The sequence below is a fragment of the Pollachius pollachius genome (genome assembly GCF_949987615.1).
Source record: "Pollachius pollachius genome assembly, chromosome: 12".
Taxonomy (NCBI): domain Eukaryota; kingdom Metazoa; phylum Chordata; class Actinopteri; order Gadiformes; family Gadidae; genus Pollachius; species Pollachius pollachius.
In genome coordinates this window covers 19,731,439-19,756,997 of record NC_136945.1, presented here as the reverse complement: position 1 = coordinate 19,756,997, position 25,559 = coordinate 19,731,439, and the positions used below count along the sequence as shown (strand labels likewise).

The 25,559-nt window shown below is 47.5% G+C and overlaps 3 protein-coding genes across 3 annotated transcripts; all 3 read right to left on the bottom strand.

The window, feature by feature from the left end:
* Window positions 1-2,018: 2,018 nt before the first annotated feature.
* tsen2 (TSEN2 tRNA splicing endonuclease subunit) lies at window positions 2,019-6,763 on the bottom strand. Its single transcript, XM_079748142.1, has 12 exons — window positions 6,356-6,763; window positions 6,107-6,173; window positions 5,883-5,922; window positions 5,201-5,371; window positions 4,630-5,026; window positions 4,448-4,540; window positions 4,138-4,188; window positions 3,610-3,748; window positions 3,449-3,485; window positions 2,939-3,044; window positions 2,355-2,444; window positions 2,019-2,144 (listed from the first exon to the last, which is right to left on the bottom strand). Exons 1-12 carry the CDS (start codon window positions 6,542-6,544, stop codon window positions 2,085-2,087), a joined length of 1,440 nt encoding a protein of 479 aa, XP_079604268.1. The 5' UTR covers window positions 6,545-6,763; the 3' UTR covers window positions 2,019-2,084.
* Window positions 6,764-10,271: 3,508 nt separating this feature from the next.
* ddx27 (DEAD (Asp-Glu-Ala-Asp) box polypeptide 27) lies at window positions 10,272-19,948 on the bottom strand (the record flags this gene model as incomplete). The annotated part of the gene is made up of 19 exons (XM_079748492.1): window positions 19,772-19,948; window positions 19,120-19,275; window positions 18,758-18,817; window positions 18,469-18,673; window positions 18,338-18,381; window positions 18,007-18,093; window positions 17,699-17,804; window positions 16,808-16,981; window positions 15,947-16,097; window positions 15,622-15,721; window positions 15,009-15,150; window positions 14,445-14,598; window positions 14,235-14,316; window positions 13,067-13,244; window positions 11,872-11,978; window positions 11,234-11,327; window positions 10,705-10,796; window positions 10,504-10,624; window positions 10,272-10,369 (listed from the first exon to the last, which is right to left on the bottom strand). The coding sequence occupies exons 1-19, from the start codon at window positions 19,856-19,858 to the stop codon at window positions 10,272-10,274; spliced, it is 2,238 nt and encodes a 745-aa protein (XP_079604618.1). The 5' UTR covers window positions 19,859-19,948.
* Window positions 19,949-20,571: 623 nt separating this feature from the next.
* On the bottom strand, window positions 20,572-25,073 carry snrpb (small nuclear ribonucleoprotein polypeptides B and B1). The gene is made up of 7 exons (XM_079748638.1): window positions 24,964-25,073; window positions 23,633-23,784; window positions 22,794-22,905; window positions 22,534-22,686; window positions 21,872-21,999; window positions 21,628-21,764; window positions 20,572-20,711 (listed from the first exon to the last, which is right to left on the bottom strand). Exons 1-7 carry the CDS (start codon window positions 24,964-24,966, stop codon window positions 20,674-20,676), a joined length of 723 nt encoding a protein of 240 aa, XP_079604764.1. The 5' UTR covers window positions 24,967-25,073; the 3' UTR covers window positions 20,572-20,673.
* Between the last annotated feature and the right edge of the window lie 486 nt (window positions 25,074-25,559).

The following is a 25,559-nucleotide window of genomic DNA, read 5'->3' as shown; positions in this document are numbered from 1 at the left end:
TACTACCATATGATACTACTGCCATTTACTACCATATGATACTACGTTCCTATACTACTATCATACGATACGACTGCCATGTACAACACTATTCAAGTAATAATAGTATTATTATTTCAGCCATTACATAGACGTTCATCATGTTCGTTCCCACTCATTATTACAATACCCTGCTGTGAATCAGCCTACGACACTTGTGGCTCTGTCTGACAGTCTGTCTCTTATGCCGAGGAGAAGGTGGTCTTCTCTGAAGACCCCCTGAAGGCCAACTCTTTTCTGTGTGAAGTAGCAGGCAACGAAAATGCGTTCAGGACACACGGCAAGGGGACATTTTCAGTCGCTTAGAGTGGAAGTTGTGATGCGTAAGGGCATACACGTGTGTGTGTTTATGAACGTGCGGCACACTTTATGGTGCCTGTGTCGGGGGTTTGAAACTGTTGTCACCCTATATATGAGAGAGAGAGAGAGAGAGAGAGAGAGAGAGATATAGAGAGAGAGTGAACAGCTATGAGGTATATCAGCTGATCAGCTGAGTACCACCAGTAAAGCTGATGGTACTATTAGCAAACAGCGTTAGTACTAGCTAACAGAGGCTTGTATATTCTCATATTATTTGTATGTTTGTGGTGCCAGGAGCTATTAAACCAACATGATGCTACGGTGCAAGTGTCTCGATCTTTGTGTCAGAACGATAGGATCTGCTTGCTGACTGACCTTTCCGGCCGGAGTTTAGTGGTTGCAGGACGCCAGGGAACGGAGTCCTCTGGAACCCTACCTGCAGCACCTGAGAACCCTAACCCATCTCTCAGTGTTACAATGGGTTTAAACCACGAAGAAACCTCAGAGTCCCCCATGAAGCCTACTAGTCCACAAGGCCGATGATACAGTCCTACTACAGTACCACAACTCTGATTCCCATACAGTATAGTCCTACTACAGTATAGTTCTACTACAGTCCTACTACAGTACCACAATTCTGATTCCATACAGTATAGTCCTACTACAGTATAGTTCTACTACAGTATAGTTCTACTACAGTATAGTTCTACTACAGTCCTACTACAGTACCACAACTCCGATACCATACAGTATAGTTCTACTACAGTATAGTTCTACTACAGTATAGTTCTACTACAGTCCTACTACAGTACCACAACTCTGATACCATACAGTATAGTTCTACTACAGTATAGTTCTACTACAGTCCTACTACAGTACTACAACTCTGATACCATACAGTATAGTTCTACTACAGTATAGTTCTACTACAGTACTACAACTCCGATACCATACAGTATAGTTCTACTATAGTATAGCTACAGTATATTCTACTCCAGTCAGTTCACTCCAATACTAAACAGTTGTACTATAATAGTGTAAGAATGCATGATAAGAATGCTGGGGCTTCAGAGTTTATATCATAGAATTGTATCGTGCACTAAAGAGGTGATAATATCTTACATTATAAATTATAACACACACTATTTTAAATTACAATGGGGAGATAATAGTGGAAAAAGGATTTATTAGTATAACATTAATAGTGTATGATGATTATCGTTAACAATGCGTTTATAATTATTTCAAAATTGTTTAGTAATGATGGTATATACTATTGATGCTAGTTTATATAATAAGTGTACATTTATCCTTCTCTAGTGGTTCAGAGAGTAGACTGAGCCGTATCCTGCAACATGATAGGCTGGGCTCATGGCCTTGTTACTCCTAGTGTGGAGTTACGTCCCCCCGGTCACCCTGGTTACCAGAAATATACCATTGACCCCCCCTCTTTCACTCACATATTGTTCAACCTCTCAAGCACTTACACATTCACACTCTCATTCATCTCACATTCAGCCTCATTCCCCCTCACATTCACTCATAAAAGCTCTCATGCTTAAAAAACAATACTTTTATTTTTCGTTAACAAAACAGAACTACCAAGACACCTTGAAATGAGCAACAGCAAAATGGTTAGCATTATAATGCTACTATAATGCTAACTTAATTTTGTTTTTGCAAGGGTTAGCATCATAATGCCATGCTAAACATTATAATGATGACAAAAGTCTCTGAAAAGCCAATCAAATGTCATCTAGCTCAGCTCGTTCCCGCGAGGAAATCCATCTCTTTATGACCACTTCCTGTTAGAGAGAGAGAGAGAGAGAGAGAATATAACTGTGTATATATATGTATGCCCGTTTGTGTATATAAGTGTGGGCATATTAGTGTGTCCATATTAATGTGTGTGTGTGTGTGTGTGTGTGTGTGTGTGTGTGTGTGTGTGTGTGTGTGTGTGTGTGTGTGTGTGTGTGTGTGTGTGTGTGTGTGTGTGTGTGTGTGTGTGTGTGTACCTGGACCGTGAGTTTGTGCAGGCTGAGGGGAGAGGTCAGCTCTGCCTCTGATAGGTCGGCTGGATAGATGATGTAACACATCATTAGCTCCTACAGACAGACATACACACACACACACACACACACACACACACACACACACACACACATTAATATCGTAAGGCAGGCTTTATGATTGTTCGACTAACTGCCTGGCCATACCTATAACAATCGATAACCTATAAATCTGTATATCTACGTGTCTAAGGGCTCCGTTGTCGTTACATTATCTTTCAGGGCTTCTTCTCAGGGTGACTCCTGGGTCACACTGAGGAGTAAGAAGTTACTGAGGAGTAACTTGAGTTGATAGTCGCCTGATTTTCCACACCTTGGTTTCACAAGAGGGCCCGGAGGAAGACGCTAGGAGTTTGGACCAATCGGGTGGCACCTGACCTGTGATTGGACAGATTGGCCTTGACAAGGGGGCCAGAATTCACCGCCCCTAATAAACCAGCTACCTTACCCTAACTAACTCACCGGCCAACTCACCCTGACTAGCTAGCACTAGCTGAGCGGTGGGACCTTGTTGCCATAGGGACCGTTACCTTGGAGACGTTGGCGGTGATCCTGCTGAGCGCCGCGAGAGAACGCCAGGTGAACGGACGCAAGGACGCACCTGAGGACCTCACCTGCTCCACCACCACCGAATAACTAGAGGAGAGGAGAGAGGAGAGGGGAGGAGAGAGGAGAGGAGAGGAGAGAGGAGGAGAGAGGAGGAGAGGAGAGGAGGAGAGGAGAGGAGGAGAGGAGGGGGAGGAGAAGAGAGGAGAGAGGAGGAGAGGAGAGGAGAGGAGGAGAGGAGGGGGAGGGGAGAGGAGAGGAGAGGAGAGGAGAGGAGTTCACTGCATGGTTTTACACCTATAATGTTGTTCTTTCTCATCTTAAAAAGGTCTAAGTTCCACAAGTAACAGGTTACATAAGAGCTCAGGGTTTAGGGCTCATGACTAAAGGATGGGGTTAAGGTTAAGGGTTCATGATAAAAGGTTGAGGTTAAGGGTTCAGGGTAAGGGGTTGAGGGCTAAGGGTTAAGTGTAACTGTAAGGGATGAGGGGTACCTGGCATGGTAGAATGGGGGTCCTTTTCTGTAGAGCACTGGGAGAGAAGAGAATAGATGAGACATACACCACACACACACACACACACACACACACACACACACACACACACACACACACACACACACACACCATGCGTGTGGTAACAGTGTGTGACCTACTGAAGTGCGCTCCGTATTTGGAACCGGGCTTGGGGACCCAGGCCCGGCTGCGGTAGTAGTGGTAGGCCGCGTAGGAGCTCTCAAAGCCGGGCTGAACACTCCGGAACCTCCCCCACAGCTCACTGATGGACAGCGGCTTCTAGCCAATCAGAGAAGAGAGCCCTCTCAGCGATGGAAACAAAACATGTGAGATGTTTCAGCCAATAGAGTGGACATTTACATGTTTACTAAGGTAAGGGTAAGGGTTAGGGTAAGGTGTAATATATTAATTGAAATGGTAAGGTTTAGTTTTTGTAAAAGGTTAGGTTAAGGTATTTAAAGGTAGGTTAGGTTTAGAAGGTAGGTAGTTAGTTACCTGATTGTGATGGACTGAAAGGTTAGTTAGTTACCACGGTAGTTAGTTAGTTACGTGGTTGTGATGGACTAAGAGATTAGTAGTTATTAAGTTAGTAAGTTAGCAAGTAAGATAGTTACCTGGTTGTGATGGACAAAGAGGTTAGTTAGTAAGTTAGTTAGTAAGATGGTTACCTGGTTGTGGTGGACTGAAAGGCAGCCCAAAGCGTAGACCAGGAAGAATGCCTGAGATGGAAGAGGGTGATTAGTGAATAATCTTACCATCTTATCATCTTTCATCACCTAGCAACACATCACCTAGCAACACATCACCTAGCAACTTCTCACCTAGCTACTCATCACTGAGCAACACATTATACACCTAGCAACACATCACCTAGCAACACATTACCTAGCAACACATCACCTAGTAATACATCACCCACCTAGCATCACATCACCTAGCAACACATCACATAGCAACCGTTGGCAGGACCTGTCTCACCTCCTCAAGAGTGAGCTGCAGAACCTCAGTGGTGCTGAAGGGCAGCCGTCTCACCCCCCCCTGGTAGACCTCTGACCTCCCCGACCCCCCCTCCTGTCAGAAGAAAACAATAGGCTTCAGGGACAATCTGTGCACCTGAGTATTAATTATTGATGGATTGATTGGTTGTTTATTGGACAAACCTCCTCATCGCTGTCCCCCTCCACAAGGACATACTCAGGGCCGGAGTCAGTCCCCGGGGCGGGGTCTAACACAGAGTCAGACACAGAGTCAGACACGGGGGAGGAGTCATTCACAGGGGAGGAGTCAGCCATGGGGGAGGAGTCAGCCACAGGGGAGGAGTCAGCCACAGGGGAGGAGTCAGCCACAGGGGAGGAGTCAGCCACAGGGGAGGAGTCAGCCACAGGGGAGGAGCCCAACATCGAGTCAGTCAAGGGGGAGGAGTCAGCCACGGGGGAGGAGTCAGCCACGGGGGAGGAGTCATCCACAGGGGAGGAGCCAGTCCTGGGGGCGGGGTCAGTGTGTGGCCTATCTCGGTATGCGCAATATTTCCTCCTCTGTTCATCTGTCGAAGATGATCTGTTTAAAACACAACAACTATTTAGACCCTCTAACCTCACTAGTTCAAACAATACTAGTAAGACTAGTCAGACTGAGGAGCGACAGGAAGGAGAAGAAACAGAAAGGAAGAGCGACAGGAAGGAGGAGGAGGAACAGGAAAGAGGAGTAAAAGGAAGGAGGTTAGATGAATACCTCTTCCTCTTCTTTTGGGAAGAGTCTTCAGTCTGTGCTAGGCCCGCCTCCTCACTTTCTGCAGCTGGCTTGATTGGCTCAGACAGGCTAACAAGTATTTGATTGACAGCTTCCTCATCCATTCCCTTGGACAGAAGATAGTCCCGCCTCCATGATAACAGCTGCTCATACCTAGAGAGGACCAAAAGACAGACAGACAGACAGACAGTAAGACAGACAGGGTAGACATTGTTTACACTGAGACGCCTTATGTTCACTGTACCTGAAACACGAGAAAGAAACCACACGCAAATGTTTTGGGAAATTTGTGGCTAGACTCTCCTCCTCTCCTTCTGCACTGTTCAACTCCCTAGTGAAATATGTCCGACTCTACGGACAGACAGACAGCTTTCTGAATGGCTTCTGACCTGGCTTGTGATTGGCCACTGACCTGGCCTGTGATTGGCTACTGACCTGGCTTGTGATTGGCTACTTACCTGGCTTTTGATTGGCTGCTTACCTGGCTTGTAATTGGCTACTGACCTGCATGTGATTGGCTACTGACCTGGCCTGTGACTGGCTACTCACCTGGCCTTTGATTGGCTACTGACCTGGCCTGTGACTGGCTACTCACCTGGCCTTTGATTGGCTATTGACCTGGTTTGTGGTTGGCTACTGACCTGGTTTGTGGTTGGCTACTGACCTGGCTTTGCTGATGACAGGAATCTGTTGGCCTTCAAATTCTGCAACGTAGAAATATTGAATATATTGATTATTTACATAAAGGGTTATATGTTAGGGTTAGAGATGAGTCGGTTAGGGATGAGAGGGTTAGAGATGAGAGGGTTAGGGTAAGAGATATATATATATATATATATATATATATATATACACACACCACACACACACACAGATACAAACACTCACCATGCCATCGGTCAGAGAGGCTGTAGTCTGGCCGGGCTCTGGACAGAATCCCCTTCCCGAAATAACCCTGAATACATAACATCATTATAAACAAAACACAGACAAAGTATCATATCCAGAAGGATAACTCAATACGCACACCCATACATAGTATACATGTATACATACATTCATACAGTGTTGTCAGTTATTGAAGACATTATTAGACACGACCGACAGACACACAGGCAGATAGACAAGGACGTGTACCTGTCCGTACAGCAGCTGGATGTGAGCGGGGTCTCGAACCAGCACCTGCTGGTTTACCAGGTCGGCGCGGTAAACGCTCTCTCGGCAACGCATCGCCTCCGCGTCGCTGCGCGGCACCGGGAAAGGCGCCTCGTACGCCTCGTACACCACCGTGCGGCGCCGAGGCGCAAGAAACGCCGCCTCCGTCATTTACTACCTACTTTACTGCCTTTATGAATGAAATCGTTTATTAATTCATTAGTTGAATGCATGAATTACATCAGTTTAATTCTGATTGCGCTTGAATAACTTGGTTTGACTGTTGCCCCTGCTCTCCAGTGGGCGTCCGGTGGACACTTCTAGCAAGACTCTACAAGAAGGATACGTAAAGTGTGCGTACAGATAATATAAGTAATACATAGAATATGAATAATAGATCAAATATACATTTCAAGTAGTTACATGTGTTGTGATGGGGACAGCATTTTAGATGTCACCGGAACTCCTTCCTGAAGAAAACATGAGTTCATGACAAAGGTTCCGCTTCTTCCACTGATTAAACTCGTGACGGAATGTCCGTTTTCTGAGCAGTTTATAAATTCTTAGCTATAACTAAATATGTAATACATTAACTATATAAAATCCCTGGTGTATTTTATATTTCCCAAATACAAAGTGACAACGTTAAATGTAATGGCACATTGACAAATTGTTTAAACCCCTACCTGCTCCTGAATCTTTATCTGTAATGTCCAGGGACGTCACTAGAATTTAGAGGCTGGGGGGCCCTAGCAGTTTCCGAAATTTTATCATCACATCTTTAAAGTGGTTCTTTAATTCATCATTTATCACAGTAGAGAGTACAGCAGAGCATCTATCACGGCCTTTTTTCTGGCTCACTCTCTTTTCTTTTCTTGCTTTAAGACCTCCTGCCTCCCTCTCCTGAGTCTTCAGGATGTCCTCCTTTTTAAAAATATAAATAAGCTAAACAATGATTTAAGTCTACATATTGGGGTGAATTCAAGGGAAATAGGTTAGAAAATGTATCCATCAATGCGCTCTCGGAAACAATTTGAATCCAAATTAAAGACAACTTCTAATTGTATTAGTATTTACTTCAACTCATATTCTGACTTATTACGTTGCAGGAAGTGACCGAATGTTACGATTTCCTTCGTCGTTAGGCTTGGCCTAACAACGTCCCTGGTACTGTCTAGCCCCTACCTGCTCCTTAATGGCCTGTTTCTGTACAGTCTAACCCCTACCTGCCCCTTAATGACCTGTCTGTGAACTGTCCAACCCCTACCTGCTCCTTAACCCATTTGTGCCGGCTGCTGCGCGGCGAAACATTGTATCTAGTAGATACAATGTTGTGCCGCGCAGCAGCCGGCACAAATGGGTTAATGACCTGTCTCTGTACTGTCTAACCAATACCTGCTACTTAATGACCTGTCTAACCCCTACCTGCTCCATAATGACCTCTCTGTATTGTCTTACCCCTACCTGCTAATTAATGACCTCTCTGTACTGTCTAACCCAGCGTTTCTCAACTGGTGGGTCGCGACCCAAAAGTGGGTCGCAGACTCATTTTGAATGGGTCGCGGAGTGTAGGAGAAAAAATAAAATAGCTAAAAATAGTTCCAGTGATTAGGCCATCTGATAAGAGATGAGATTTTAGGTTATTTTTAGTGAGCCGGATAATTTGGATCAGCTCACCAACAAGAGCCGGCTCTTTCGGCTCCCAAACAGCTCTTCAAATGACCACTTATACCTTTTATAATTCAGCCAAATGTAGCCCGTTTAGACATATGATTCCTATGTGTCGGCCTATATATCACTTCAATTACTAAGTTCAGCACTACCTATCTCTGCGAAAGTGGCTTCTCAACTTTGGTCCAGCTCAAGTCCAAGCAGAGGAACAGGTTGGACGCTGGACATGACCTGAGAGTAACTCTGTCAAACATCACCCCAGACTTTGAAACTCTTATCAGGAAAAAAGCACATCCCCAACTATCTCATAAGCTTCACTGAATGCTTGTTGAGTAAAAACAATCCGTTTACAAAGCCTACTTGAAGATTATATTTGTGTGATCAGTTATGATGTTCATCTTTTTCATATTCACCTAAATCAGCAGCACGCAGTATTGATTGACCAGTTTCTCATTGCTAGAGAGCTCTGTATGCAGGGATGAAAAAGGTTTTTTTTTTAAGTAAAAAAACATGATGACATTGTGTATGTATGATAGTGTTTTAGAGAAATAAATTTGCTTGGTTTTAATAAAAATGGGTCGCGACATAATGACCATGAAAAATGTGGGTCCCAAGGCCAGATCAGTTGAGAACCACTGGTCTAACCCATACCTGCTCCTTAATGACCTGTCTCTGTACGGTCTAACCCCTAGTTGTACCTATGGTTATAACTTTGTAATTATTTTTAAGCTAATACCATCTTGTGTATACGTGCTTTAATGAGCGCTGTTGTTAATGAAATGCACCACACCGTGGCATTGAACTATAAGTGTCATGGAAGCTTAGCACTCTCTCGGAGAGGTTTTGTTGATTTGTTGAAGATCTTAAGACATTACAACGTAAAAAACTAAACCTAATTTGGGTTCACAGAGCTTTAAGGCATGTTGTCAGGTTGTGATGTGACCTGTCTCTGGAAGGTGATGATTTGTTGATGTGGTGAGTCAGCACATTCACCAAACCTTTACCAAACACTTTATTAAAGACATCTTTATTAAACACATCTAACTGAGGTACATGAAGAACGCAGAACATCCACAAGCTACAGGAGACGACCGAACACTGCTCAGCTCCTACTGGGCCAGAAACACAGAGAATTACATACTGTTATTACATTGCATTATAACATTACATTGCATTATAATGCACTGTTCGTGTTGTTAGACTGATGCTGTTAGTATGGGTCTGTTGATGGGATTATAGACTGAGCATTTTGTTATAGACGGTTCATGTTGGTTGATGCGCTTATATACCTTGCAAGTTACATAGACTGGTTCATGTTGTATACTGATCAAAGACGTACCTTGATTTGAATCCACCTCTCCCTCCGCCTCCACCTCGTCCTCCTCCGCCTCTTCCTCCTCGTCCTCCTCCACCTCTTCCTCCTCCACCTCTTCCTCCTGCTGTTCTTCCTCCTGCTCCACTTCCACCGCCTCTCCATGGTCCACTTCCACCTCCACCTCCTTCGCCTCCTCCTCCTCCTCTCCCTCGTCCTCCACCTCTTCCTCGCCCTCCTCCTCTTCCTCCTCCTCCTCCTCCTTCTCTTCCGCCTTCTCCTCCTCGTTCCCCTCCTCCTCCTCTTCCTCCCCCACCTCTTCCTCCTGCTCCTCGGGCTCCTCTTCCTCCTCCTCCTCCTCTCCTGTTGGACATCCCTAGGCGCTTCCGGTCTTCAAACGACGGCCTACAAAGACAACATGGGTTACAACCGCGGGTCCTTCTGATGCGAGCAACCCGATTGGTCAACAGCACCTTTAGAACGCGATCAAATTAGCACGACAGCACACCTCGCCATGCTCTAATGAAAAAATGCCTCATTAATCTCGAATATCCGCCATTGACTCATAACACAAAACTAGTAGCTAAAAATTAATGTGAAATTTCTAGAAATTGTAGCAGAATGTGTCGATAAAATAAGTCAAGTTAATTTTGCTATGTGTGCTCTCATCAGCAACACGACCCAATTAAGTTCCAATTAAGACACATCTCCGAACGTTTAGGGGTACTTCCAATTATCATCAAACTAAAAAAGGTGGTTTGTGCAGGGTTTCCATGAAATTGCACAGCAGCACTAGCGCAATTCAAGATTAGCATGTACAACCAATAAAATCAAAGCTGGAAAGACATTTGGAAGACAGACAGACAGACAGACGGACAGACAGACAGACAGTCAGGTGTTCAGACAGAGAGGTACTCACCCGGCTCTGAATTGTTTGAGAACCTTGCTGCTAGTGTTGGTCAGTTCTTTGTCAAACACTGAATTCTTCGTAGACTTAGCTGGCTTCGGTTTGGCTGCAGACAGACAGAACACATCTTTTGTTGATTAAAAGCTCACATTTACATTAAGCAACATCTTCTCCCACGGTTTTGGGGGGATGCGATGGTCCTTGTAAATAATAACAGTAACTGTAATGAGGTGTCCTGACCTTTGGGGGCCGCTGTTTCCTCCGGCATGGCTCTGGCTCTCTGGGGCCGTCTCTCTCTCTTGGCGGCTCGCTCTGCATACATCTGGGACTTCAGCAGCTCCATCTGGGCCCGGTCCTCCGCCTACACACAGCCACACGTTAGCTACTTCACCTCCAGCCCCTCCACCACCCAGCCCTCATCCCCTCCACCCCCATACTTACTGTCAGCTCCTTCTTCTTTCCGTCCTTGATGAACTTGTCCCTCTTCTTCTTCCCTCTGAGAGCCAGGTCAAAGTCCTGCAGCGCCTTGGACACTGGAACACGCAGCGTCCATGTTACACGAATGTTAAGAATACGTGACGCTAGGACACATTCCGTCCATGTTACATACATGTTAAGAACACGTGACACACTGTGTTCAACAACATGTTACATACATGTTGAGAACAATACACACATGATGATACACTCCATGTTCCATACATGTTAACAACACGTGACACACGATGATACACACTGCGTTACATACCATGATACACACCAAGTTACACACGATGTTACACAACATGCAACACATCATGTAACATGGATACCATGATACATGTAATGACACACACCGTGTTGAACAACATGTTACACACCATGGTACATAACATGTTGAACACTGCGATACACACCGCGATACACAACATGTCTCGCACTATGTTACGCATCACGTCGCTCTGGACTAGAGAGGAAGCGCGTCACTCACTGCGCTCCTTCTTCCTGTCCTGCGGCGTCTGGAACCAGGTCCTCTCCGGGGCCACCTCCTCCTGCTTGGTGAGACGCTTCTGGGCCACGCTCAGCTGAACACACACACACAGGAGGGTCAGTATACAAACACACACACCGTCAGAACACACACACAAGGGTCAGCACACACACACACACACATACAAGGGGGGTCAGTATACAAACACACACAGCCTCAGAACACACACACAAGAGGTTCAGCACACACACACACACAGGAGGGTCAGTATACACACACACACACACACACACAAGGGGGGTCAGTATACACACACACACACCATCAGAACACACACACAAGAGGTTCAGCACACACACACACACACACACACACACGGTCAGCACAAACACACACTAGAGGGTCAGAACAAACACATACACACACACACGGGTCAGCACAGACACACACACAGGAGGGTCAGCGCACACGCACACACACAATGGTCAGCATACACACACACCAGAGAGTCAACACACACACACACAAGAGAGTCAACACACACACACACACACACACACACACACACACACACACACACACACACACACACACACACACACACACACACACACACACACACACACACACACACACACCTGTGCCTCAGACGCAGCCATTTCCCTCTCCTCTTTCTCCAGTCTCATGACGGCATAGACGTCCTTCTCGATAGCCCGGATATGAGAGGCAAACCTCACCACCACGTCTAGAGAGAGGGCGAGAGACATAAGAACACAGTGCTAGAGCTCCGGTCGAGAGACATAGACACACAGTGTTAGAGCGTCTGCTAGAGAGACATAGACACACAGTGTTAGAGCCTCTGGTAGAGAGACATAGACCCGGGTCTTCACGGGGTCCTTGGCCGTCTATCTGTCTGTCTGTGTACCTGTGTCTGCCTGTGTACCTGTCTGTGTGTGTACCTGTCTGTGTCTGTATCTGTCGGGATGACCCGGGCCTTCACGGTGTTCCTAGCCATCTGTCTGTCTGTCTCTATGTGTGTACCTGTCTATGTGTCTACCTGTCTGTCTGAGTGCGTAACTGTGGGTATGACCCTGGCCTTGAACGTGTTGCGGGCCGTCTACCTGTCTGTCTGAGTACCTGTCTGTCTGTCTGTGTGCCTGTCTGTGTGCCTACCTGTGGGTATGACCCTGGCCTTGACCGTGTTGCGGGCCTTCTACCTGTCTGTCTGTGTACCTGTCTGCCTACCTGTGGGTATAACCCGGGCCTTGACGGTGTTGCAGGCCGTCTACCTGTCTGTCTGTGTACCTGTCTGTGTGCCTACCTGTGGGTATGACCCGGGCCTTGACGGTGTTGCAGGCCGTCTACCTGTCTGTCTGTGTACCTGTCTGTGTGCCTACCTGTGGGTATGACCCTGGCCTTGACCGTGTTGCAGGCCGTCTACCTGTCTGTCTGTGTACCTGTCTGTGTGCCTACCTGTGGGGATGACCCGAACCTTGACCGTGTTGCGGGCCGTCTACCTGTGTGTCTGTCTGTGTGCCTACCTGTGGGTATGACCCGGGCCTTGACCGTGTTGCGGGCCGTCTACCTGTCTGTCTGAGTACCTGTCTGTGTGCCTACCTGTGGGTATGACCTGGGCCTTGACGGTGTCGCGGGCCGTCTCCCTGTCTGTCTGTCTGTGTACCTGTCTGTCTGCCTACCTGTGGGTATGACCCGGGCCTTGACCGTGTTGCGGGCCGTCTACCTGTCTGTGTGCCTACCTGTGGGTATGACCCGGGCCTTGACGGTGTTGCGGGCCGTCTACCTGTCTGTCTGAGTACCTGTCTGTGTGCCTACCTGTGGGTATGACCCGGGCCTTGACCGTGTTGCGGGCCGTCTTCACGATGTCCTTCAGCATGCGGCGCTCCGTCTCGCCCACCAGGGACACCGAGCGCCCCGCCCGCCCGGCGCGCGCCGTGCGCCCCACGCGGTGCACGTAGTGCTTCACCGTGTTGGGCATGGTGAAGTTTATCACCTGCACACAGACGGGTCAGCAGACAGACAGGTTAGGGTTGGGCATGGTGACGTTTATCACCTGCACACAGACAGGTTACATAGAGGGGTTAATGTACACACAGACAGGTTACATAGAGGGGTAAATGTACACACAGACAGGTTACATAGAGGGGTTAATGTACACACAGACAGGATACATAGAGGGGTTAATGTACACACAGACAGGTTACATAGAGGGGTTAATGTACACACAGACAGGTTACATAGAGGGGTTAATGTACACACAGACAGGTTACATAGAGGGGTAAATGTACACACAGACAGGTTACATAGAGGGGTTAATGTACACACAGACAGGATACATAGAGGGTTAATGTACACACAGACAGGTTACATAGAGGGGTTAATGTACATACAGACAGGTTACATAGAGGGGTTAATGTACACACAGACAGGATACATAGAGGGGCTAATGTACACACAGACAGGTTACATAGAGGGGTTAATGTACACACAGACAGGTTACATAGAGGGGTTAATGTACACACAGACAGGTTACATAGAGGGGTTAATGTACACACAGACAGGTTACATAGAGGGGTTAATGTACACACAGACAGGATACATAGAGGGGTTAATGACCTAAACAGCGACAGGTCAGCAGACAGACAGGTTAGGGTTGGGCATGGTGAATTTTTTGACCTGCCCACAGACGGGTCAGCAGACTGGTTAGCAGACACACGGGTAAGTGACTGGCACACAGACAGACGGGTAGACAGACTGGTTGTCGAGATCTTGTCTAGTGTAGTGTAGTCTAGATCTAGATCTAGTCTAGTCTAGATCTAGTCTAGTGTAGTCTAGATCTAGTCTAGATCTAGTCTAGTGTAGTCTAGATCTAGTCTAGATCTAGTCTAGTGTAGTCTAGATCTAGTCTAGTCTAGATCTAGTCTAGTGTAGTCTAGATCTAGTCTAGATCTAGTCTAGTCTAGATCTAGGTGCAGCCCGGTACCGTTTTGACTCCATCGATGTCCAGACCTCTCGCGGCCACGTCCGTAGCGACCAGGATGTCGATCTGCTCGTCTTTAAAACGCCTGGAGGCACAACATCACCTGACGGGTTAGGTTACCACCTATGCTGCTGATCTACGCATCAATAAATAAACATACATATGTAAAAAGTAACAAAGCGTGTCATTGTGTGCATTGAGCGCGGTGCGTGCCTCAGGTTCTCCAGCCTCTGTGTCTGGCTGAGGTTCCCGTGGAGCTCGGCCGCCTTGACGCCCAGCAGCCCCAGCAGGATGTGCAGGCGGTGGGCCTGCTTCTTGGTCTGGGTGAAGAGCATCACGTGGTCCTGGAAGGTCCTGGTCACCAGGGCTGGAACCACGAGATGATCAGAAACACGCACACACAACTCGGATACTGCACAATGTGTGCCTATGTCACCAGCATGCTAATGTGGAGCTAATGCTAAAGGTATGCTAATGTGGAGCTAATGCCAGCGGTAGGCATATTTGGAATGAATGCTAACAGCATGCTAATGTGGAGCTAATGCAAATGGTATGGTCACGTTGAGCCAGTCTTAACGGTAGTCTAAATTAAAGCTAATACTAACAGCATGCTAATGTGCGGCTAAATCTAACAGTAGGCTAATGTGGAGCTAAAGCTAACGGTTGGCTAATGTGAAGCGAATGCTTAATGGAGCTAATGCTAACGGTAGGCTAATGTGAAGCGAATGCTAACACGGAGCTAATGCTAACGGTAGGCTAAGGTGAGCGAGTGCTAACCTGCTACGATGGCCTCGCGGTCTCCCTCCCGGTTGGGTCGGATCCTGACGAACTCCTGACGGAGGAACGGCGCGACGTCCGTGTTGCTGTTCACGAAGATCCTGATAGGCTGCTTCAGGGACACCGAGGCCAGGTCCTTGACCTAGATCCACAACACATAGATACATCAGCTAGATCCACAACACATAGATACTACATCACCTAGATACATCATCTAGATACTACGTCACCTAGAGATACACAACACATAGATACTACATCACCTAGATACACAGTGCATAGATACTACATCACATAGATACTACATTACCTAGATACATTATCTAGATACTACGTCATCTAGAGATACATAACACACAGGTACTACATCACCTAGATACACAGCACATAGACAATACATCACCAAACTACACAACTCAGAGACACACCACATAGATACTACATCACCTAGATACACAGCACACAGACACTACACCACCTATATACACATAGAATACATTCACAACACATAAATGCTACATCACCTGGATGCAAAACACATAAGATACCTCAGTCTAGTAGCAGTAGTAGCAGTTGTAGTAGAAGTACTACCTCAGTCTAGTCGTAGCCCTACCTCGTCACTCATAGTAGCAGAGAACAACATGGTCTGTCTCTGGTAGGCACACATCCTGATGATCTCCTTCATCTGCTCCTCAAAGTACTCGTCCAGCATCCTGAAACACAGAGGTGCACATTAGATACACAGTAGTACACATTTAACTCAAGTTATACAAATTAAACACTCAGTAGTTCACATTAAAACACAGTTATACACATTGAACACACTTTAGTTCAGATTAAACACACAGTACACATTAAATAAAAATACAGGTTAAATACACGGTAGTACACAATAAACACACATTACACATTTTGTGCAAGGTAATAGCCACACTGACCGGTCAGCCTCGTCCAGGATGAGGATCTCTATGTTGGTGAGCTGGAAGGAGGGCGTGTTGTGGAGGTGATCGATCAGGCGACCCGGGGTGGCGATCAATACGTCTGGACCGCAGCGCAACGCAGCCTCCTGGGACTTCACATCCAGACCACCTGGAGGGATGGACGGACAGGGTTAATACAGACAGACAGGGGGAGGAGAGGCAGAAAGACAGGATGAGGAGACAGACAGACAGCATGAGACAGCACACTGGTGGTGGTTAGTGAGGTCCCCCCTTCACTGTAAAGTGTCTTTGAGTGTCTAGAAAAAGCGCTATATAAATTCAATCCATTATTATTATTATGAGGGCAGACAGAAGGACAGATAGATAGACAGGATGAGGAGAGACAGACAGACAGGATGAGGAGACAGACAGACAGGAGGATGAGGAAAGGCAGAAGGACAGACAGACAGCCAGGATGAAGAGAGAGAGACAGACAGAAAGGGGGTTAAAGTAGTCTGGATAGAGGGTGGGGGGGTGAGTCTAGTCTGGATAGAGGGTGGGGGGGTGAGTCTAGTCTGGATAGAGGGTGGGGGGGTGAGTCTAGTCTGGATAGAGGGTGGGGGGGTGAGTCTAGTCTGGATAGAGGGTGGGGGGGTGAGTCTAGTCTGGATAGAGGGTGGGGGGTGAGTCTAGTCTGGATAGAGGGTGGGGGGGTGAGTCTAGTCTGGATAGAGGGTGGGGGGGTGAGTCTAGTCTGGATAGAGGGTGGGGGGGTGAGTCTAGTCTGGATAGAGGGTGGGGGGTGAGTCTAGTCTAGATAGAGGGTGGGGGGGTGAGTCTAGTCTGGATGAGAGGGTTCGGGTCAGTGGGTTGCCGTACCGACGGCCAGGCAGGTGGAGATGGGGGTGAACTGGGCCAGCTGCCGGGCCACCGAGTGGACCTGGATGCCCAGTTCCCTGGTGGGCACCAGCACCAGGACCCGGGTCACCTGCGTCTCCTTGGGCTTGTAGAGCAGTCGCTCCAGCACGGGCAGCATGAAGGCCGCCGTCTTACCTGGGGGAGGAGGAGCACAGGGTCAGCCAATCAGAGAGCAGACAGGGGGTCAGCCAGCCAATCAGAGAGCAGAAAGAGAGACCGCGTATGACTGGTCCGTCAAGTGGCCCAACACTTACAGTTAGAACCCCATGTAAAGCCCCCCCAAAACTACAGTAAGACACCCAGGGTATAGTACCCTGAAAACTACAATAAGACACGCAGGTTATAATAACCAAAAACTACAGCCAATCAGAGAGCAGACAGAGGGTCAGCCAGCCAATCAGAGAGGAGACAGAGAGACTGTGTATGACTGGTCCGTAAAGTACCCCAACACTTGCAGTAAGACCCTTGGGTATAGTACCCCCAAACTACAGTAAGACACCCAGGGTATAGTACCCCAAAACTACAGTAAGACATGCAGGGTATAGTACCCCAAAACTACAGTAAGACACCCAGGGTACAGTACCCCAAAACTACAGTAAGACAGCCCAGGTATAGAACCCCAAAACTACAGTAAGACACCCAGGGTATAGTACCGCGAAACCACAGTAGGACATGTAGGGTATAGTACCCCAAACCTACAGTAAGACATACAGGGTATAGTACCCCAAAACTACAGTAAGACATGCAGGGTATAGTACCCCAAAACTACAGCCAATCAGAGAGCAGACAGAGCGTCGGCCATCCAATCAGAGAGCAGACAGAGAGGCTGCGAATGATGTGATTGGTCCGTACCTGTGCCAGTGGCAGCGCAGGCGCAGAGGTCACGACCCAGCAGAGCCAGAGGAATACAGGCCTTCTGCACCGGGGTGGGCTCCCGGAACCCCATGGTGCTGATGGCCTGACACACACACACACACACACACACACACACACGTTAGATAAATAACTTTCTGTATATATATATATATATGTATATATACATACACACACACACACACACACACACACACACACACACACACACACACACACACACACACACACACACACACACACACACACACACATATTCTCAATATGAGGGAGACGTCATAGGTCACCTTGAGCAGCGGTCGGGATAGGTTCATGTCCTGAAACATCAGCTTGTTGTCGTAGTTAGAGGCGTCCTCGTAGAAACAGTCTGGAGCCTGACACACACGCATACACGCGCACACACACACACACACACAAACCAAGTAAGGAACTGCTGTGGATCCTGTAGTATGATGAAGTCACCATTGTATTATATTTGACCCTTATTTAACCACTAAAGTCCCGTTGGGATGGAGACCTGGTCAAGACAGACAGCAGCCTCAACATACAGCTACAAACTGACCAACACTAAAGGAGACCAAACTTAAAATGACTAAAAGCCATGGAACCAGGACATACCTCATCTTTTTTCCTCTTCTTTCCCGATTTATCCCTTAGAGTGTCTACACACGGACACACACAGAGAGAGGTTAGACGTGTATTTAACCCCGCACGATGACATGCTGAGATTTGGGTGTGCATGTAGTTACCGGCTTTGGTGAGAACCTCTTCGTCGGCAGAGTCAAACTCATCCTCATCATCCTCGCTCTCTCCCAGCTCCTCTGCTTGGGCCGGTTTTACGTCTCCATCATCACCGTCCTCTTCATCGTCATCCTCCTCCTCCTCTTCATCGGCGTCACCTTCCTCCTCCTCCTCCTCCTCGTCCTCCTGCTTGGCCCCTGTGCCAGACTTCTCCTGTGAAGAGCATCCCTGTTAATGATCACCATGGCAACTGGCCGCATCAGCAGCAGCGACTAAGTGGATTTCCTCAACACTCACCTCCAGTTTCCTCCTCTTCCTCACTTTGTCGATCTTCTCGTCTAGTGTCGTCGGAGCGCTCTGAAAAAAATACTACAGTTAGACCCCCAGGAATAGTACCCCAAATCTACAGTTAGACCCCCGGGTACAGTACCCCAAATCTACAGTTAGACCCTCGGGTACAGTACCCCAAATCTACAGTTAGACCCCCGGGTATAGTTCCCCAAAACTACAGTAAGACCCCCCAAACTACAGTTAGACCCCAGGGTATAGTCCCCCAAAACTACAGTTAGACCCCAAGGTACAGTATCCCAAAACTACAGTTAGACAACCAGGGTACAGTACCCAAAATCTACAGTATTAACCCAGGGCATATAGCTCACCCTCTTCTTGAGCTGTGACATCACGTCCGCCAGCGCCCAGTCCTGGTTGTCGGGTGCATCTCGCGCCCCAAACTCGAAGCCGGCGTTGAAGTCTCCTGCGCCGCGGCCCTGCCGAGCCTCCTTCTTCTTCCTGTTCAGCACGATGGGCGCGTCGGCCTGCCACACAACAAAACACCTTCATTTAACCTGCTGACTGTTGTACGGTGGAAGCTACTGCATGTACTGATACACAAATACACAGCACACTGAGTCTGTACCTTTCTCTACAGCTGTGACTCTTTACCGTTCTCTATGATCCTTTCTCAATAGCTGAGTTTGTACCTTTCTCTACAGCCAAAAGTATGTACCTTTATCTATAGCTGATTCTGTACCTTTCTCTATAGCTGATTCTGTACGTGTCTCTATAGCTAGGAGTCTGTACTTGTCTCTAGAGCTATTAGTCTTTACCTGTCTCTAGAGCCATGCTATGGGTCTTTACCTTTCACCATGACTATAAGCCTGTACGCTTACTTTACTCCATGGCTCTACCATTCTCCATCACTAAGCTGAGTCTTTACCTTTCTCCATGATTATACGCCTGTTCTCCAAGTTTACTCTATGGCTATGAGTCTACCACTAGGCTAGCAGCGTGTAGCCCTAAACATAAACTTACTTCTCCATCCTCAGAGTCGGTCTCCGGCTCTTCCAGAACCTCGTCATCGTCCAGGATGGTTCCGATCAGGTCCAGTTCACTCAGCATGGTGACGTCTGGTGGAAACGATCACTTCGTTTCCAGATCAGATCGGGAACTGATCAAAACAATTCGTTTCCCTGCGCTCGTGTCCACGGCGCTCACGTGTGGGTAAGGGGAATGTATTGGCGGAAGTGACGGACCAGGGCGCGGAAGTGGAGGAAGGACGCTAGGTCCGCCCTAGCGTTCGGAGGAATGAACTGCTCAACTGGAATTTCACCAAATCCTCCATTGGTCTCAAATTCGAATTGACAGGATGTTCAGTGTGAAGACAAGACATGAATGTATTTAAGCAGCTCTAAAGCAAGATAGTGATTTTAGCATCTTTAGACGTCCCTTTGTCACTGCTGTACATGGTTAAATAGGGTATTTCACCATCCCTATAGTAGTGAGTGCATTTAACCATCTCTATAGCAGTTATAGTGCATATAACTCTGCATCAGTGAGTGATTCAACCATCTCTATATTGCAGTGCATTTAACCAGCTCTGGCATCATAATGTATTCAACACTTTAGTAGTGAGTGACTAACCATCTCCGTCACAGTGAGTGTATTTCACTAGCTCTAGGGCAGTTAAGAGTATATTTAACCATCTCTATTGTAATAAAAAGGGAATTACCCATCTCTGTAGGAGTGACTACAACCATCTATAGTAGCGAGACCATCTATATAGAAATGTTTTCGGTGTAAAAGTTGTGTAACAAGGAGGAAGACACAAAGAATTAAGTCAAAATGTCCCGAGGACTCTTTATTAAAAAAAACATAAACACAAAAGTTGAAACTATACAACTAGCTAGGTGGAGGTGGGGGGGAGAGGGTGTCGTTTAGGGTCTGGGGGGGCGCATGCCTGGGGGAGGCGGGCCTAGAGAGAGAGAGAGAGAGAGAGAGAGAGAGAGAGTTGAGATTAGTACAGAGGTCACATGACACAACACATGGTCTCTACGGTAGAAGGCTTGCACGGCATCTTTTTTTATTTCATGTCACTGTGTATATGGTATTTGTGGAAAAAAGAAAAAGCAGAACCAATGGTGAAGGAACTTTATCATGCATGACATGTAGTCACGATCTGCGTCTAAAACTCTGCTTGGAAAAGGCCATTTGCTGTCTTTAAATACTGATTTAATCACAGCAAGATGTTGCTGTGGCGGACCAACTGACCCGTCACTTGGCTGTTCAGAGATTGCTTTAGGACTTTGATGAAGCCATCAAGGATGTTGTACGTGGCAATACTTTCATGATTCTGTTTGTTTAGGCAACAGGTTAATTGATGTCTATATTGAGATGTAATTCAGCCATGATTCTTTCGCTCATAAGCTCACGGTGTGTACGTTTTGTAAATTGGGCGGTTGGCCATCAATGAACATTCATTCTGTTCCGAACACGTGTTTAGCGGCGACCAAAGCTGTATCTTTTTTCAGCCAAGCCCGATAAGCGCAGACTAGCTAGGACGTTTTCGCCAATAGTGCTCGTAAAACACACGCAGTTGTTTTGATTGTGTTTACAGAGCAATACGCACGCTCAAGGACATACAAACTGAGAGGATTTTTAACCGTTACCACCGTTTAACTCTTGTTATTGACAATTTAAATCTCACACCTAGAAGCAGCAAGTTGACCAGGCAGCAAGCGTGAAAATATATACGACACACGCAGTCAATCAGTGAGCGTGTGTGGCTTTGAAGAACACAGAAAGGCGCCTCTGCATTTGTCTCTAAACCTCGATACCGCCCAAGCCTAATCAGTCGTCGTCCATTATTGAGGCACTGGAAGAACCATTACCTCTCATGCCAGGGGGCGGTGGCCTCATGCCAGGAGGGGGCATTCCCATTGGTGCTCCGCGGCCAGGAGGCATTCCCATTGGTGGGCCCATGGGGGGCCTCATGCCGGGGGGTGGGCCCATCATTCCTGTGAAGCCAAAACGTTGGGTGTTAAACACCTTCAAAACCAACACCAGTTGCCCCCCCCACCACATCACCAGTCCCCCCAAACCGTGACCAGTCCACCACCAGAGCTCCACTCACCAGGGGGCGGGGCTCCGCGGCCCATTGGTGGAGGGGCTCCGCGGCCCGGAGGGTACTGCGTCGGCGCTCCTGCGATGCTGGCGCCGGCCGCTGCCGCGGCAACCGTTCCACGGCCCTGGGGGGTCATCACCTGGGATACACGAAACATACGGCACATGAGTCACATGACTCACAGTCGCCACTACTGCAGGAGCCCTGGAAGGTCACGCTCACTGACCAGTAGGCTGTGGGACGAATCAGACTCTAACAGTGGGATTCTTGTTGGGGTACTCTGCAAATTCGTCCAGTCACGGGTGTTACTAGTTGACACGGTTGTCATTACTTTCTCAGCGTCTTGTTTTTCTGTGAGGTGCCTGATGTGAAAGGACCTTTAGTTCTCTTAGGAGGCTGAATCATAGTCTCTGGAACACAGTCGCTGCCTGCCGCCATGTGATCGTGACGTACACAACACTCCCGCGCTGCGTGCTGCGCCTGGGAGGCTGTCGCTGACTGCAGTTGAACCACGGTCATCAAACTGCATTTTTATGTTTACAATTTAAAAGTCTTTGTATATTTAACTACTGGGTTCTAAACTTGGTTTAGGTGGAAAACCGGTAACCGTTTCAGCCCTGACCTGCCCATAAGCCACACACACACGCTCCGCTCGAGCGGTCGTCATGGTTACCTGTTGCGATGGCCCGCCCACTCCTCTGACCGGTCCGGCCAGACCCGCGGGGGCCTGGGGCATGGGCGCTCCTGCCGGCACGCCACGCCCTGCAGCACGCCCAACCCCGGGGCCACCGGCCACGCCCGCCAGCGGAACCCTGGCGATGCCCGTCTGGAACACAAGAGGTCAAAGGTTAGACGAGGTCAAAGGTCAGACGTCGACATCAGCCTGGGGGGGCTAAGGCGGATAAGTGATGTTATGGGTTTTGGGGGTCTTACGTCTTTTGGGGGTGGTCCTTCCACCGTCATGGAGACCAGGTTCTCCCCCCGCAGCAGAACCAGACCCAGAACCCGCTTCTCCTCGCGCTCCGGCTGCTTCGAGTTCTTGGGCCTGCACACAAACAGCGAGACGTCAGCACAACCACACAACAAAGACTTCCAACACAACCTCTCAAACACCGACAGTCAACACAATCGCACCAACCAGCCACCACAACCCTACAAATAGGAGGTCAACACAACTCGACCCTACAAACCTCACAACAAGCCGTCAACAGGGCAACGCAACCATTACAAAGACATGGCAGTCATGGCGACGTTGGAAACGGATATAGTTAAGACATATTTCTCGATCTACGTATTGCAGCTGATCTGGAGCTGGGACACGACGGTGAGGACCTGAAGAGCCGCTGACCGGCAGCCACTGATCTGACGTAGGCCTCCTCCTCAGGTCAGACCGCCAGCAGCTCATTACCGTCGCCCGTTCGAGCATTACTATAACCAAACTACGGCTTATAACTAGCCTCGGTGGTTGCAGCTGACAGTCAGCCATCTTAATCTATCGTCATGTGCGTTGAGCGAGGCTGGGTGGTCAGAGCCCAGAGACGTACGATGAGAACCAACAGAACGGCCCTGGCAAAAATATTGGGGATTTTGTAAACTAGTGTCTCGAAACCTGGATAAAGCGCATTCTCCTAGATTGACATATATTACGCTGAAGTAAATACGGCCTGAAACATTGCGCGGAGAAGGAGATGTTACTTGAGAGATTTCCTGCTGACGTTCATAAGATATGGCACTGACAAGACATCATGCTGCCGATGTGGATAGGGTCTTACTTGATCTTCCTGAACTCGTCACAGTCACAGAGGATGAGGTTCATGTGTTTGTCGAAGGCCTTGAAGGTGCCGATGAAGATGCGGCCGTCCTGCAGGATGCACCTCATCCTGAAGTCGATGTGCTGCAGCATCTTGCTGCTCTTTCCCACCGTCTACACACACACACACACAACGATGCCTTTGGTCAACATTGGTTTACATGACAAAAGTCAAACTTCATTTCCCATCATGCAACGCATACAAGATGTATAACGAATAAAACAAAGAAAGGAGTCTCAAAGTTGAGTTCATGGTTAGGATAGGGGAAGACCAGCAATTGGATGATCCAACAGACAAGGTCAAGTGGACAATAAAACTGAAAGCCTTTTATCGCATCTCTGATATTGGTAGGTCAATCTAAACATGGTTATATTTATAACCATATGAAATGTTCCATGTGGTAAAATCTGTGCAAGTTCAAACGCATGGATAAATTCATTATTATGAATGCATGTGCATTTTTATGCACGCATGTATAACGTATGATTGCGTGCATAAATTAGAACCGGAAGAGGAATGGACCAGGAAGTTGGATGCCATGTTTGTTTCGGTCCAAGGATTTATACATGCATGTTCGTGTCTAGGGTGTACAAATAAAGATTGTAGGCAAACTGATCATATTCAGACGTTTTCTGGTGAGGCGTGGAAGAGACACGAAACGTGTCTTAATATGTACAGACTTTGCACTTTCACTATGTTACAAGTTAGACCGTTTCATATCGATTTAGATGGGACTTTCAAGGAATGGAAGCCTGTGTATGCCCATGGGACTGAATGAAATAACATGGATTGGGTTAGACTCCATAACAGAGATAAAACACCAATACAAACTATTTAACTGCTAACATGCTGAGTTGTACATTTGTAAACACGAAGACATGGAGATACGTGGGACTCAAACACAAAGTCATATCTGGAACCACGTTTACAAGTACCCCCATTTAACACAATAAGAGCTCCAGGCTCTATACAGTAGGAACCTATGCAATGGGTTAGTAAACTGATGGCTAGAAGATCGTTCCCTCCCGCCAATGTTCTGGAGACACGTTATACGATTATAAAAGGGTTTCTGGTGACGAAAGCAAGAAACACTTTGATAACTTATATCATTTAGACGAACGCCGACAGTGAAAAGTTGCAGAACAGAAACGCGTTAACAATGAATGGCGGCCATCGTTCAGTGTACGTTTGAGCAGAGCGCGAAATCTGCCGTGATTCAATCATCGGAAAAATAAAATGAGATTCAAAAGACAACTGAAACAAATAGATCGACAGGAAAACCAAAGACTTACCATTTTAGCGGCTGTGATGGCTCCGATATCAGTCGGATTTCGCCAAAAATGTTCAAAAATTGACCCGCGAAGCTCCAACCGGGCCGCTGGGTTTTAAAGTAGAGTTACAGGAAGTGATGGAGGGAGGGTAACCGGAAGTCACGGAGGGGAGACGAAGTGCAATTCGATATTTGCTCCGTCGCCCCTTTTTTCCTTTATTACAAAGTTCCCATCGATTGCAGCGCCTTTCTAAACTGATCCTGAATTCAAATAAATAAAACACTGTAAAATATAAGACACTTTAATTTTTGAAAAAAACACACACGGTGACCCACCTTCCCTCCCCAAAGTGATTTTTCATCCGATGACTTCATGCACTTTAAGATGCGTGTCTATAACCCGCTAGCCCTATGAAAACACAAATGGACAAACAAGTTATATAAAATAACTTTGTGATTTCGTCACGGAGGACAGAAGGCGCGGCAGCGGACGGGCTGCTTCACCTTGGGTTCGTTGCCACGGCAACCGAGGGGGAGAGATGCATCGGTGCTGATGCTGCAGTGATTGGGATGCCCGCTCGAGATCTAAAGTGACTCACCGACCCCGCGAGGCGGCGA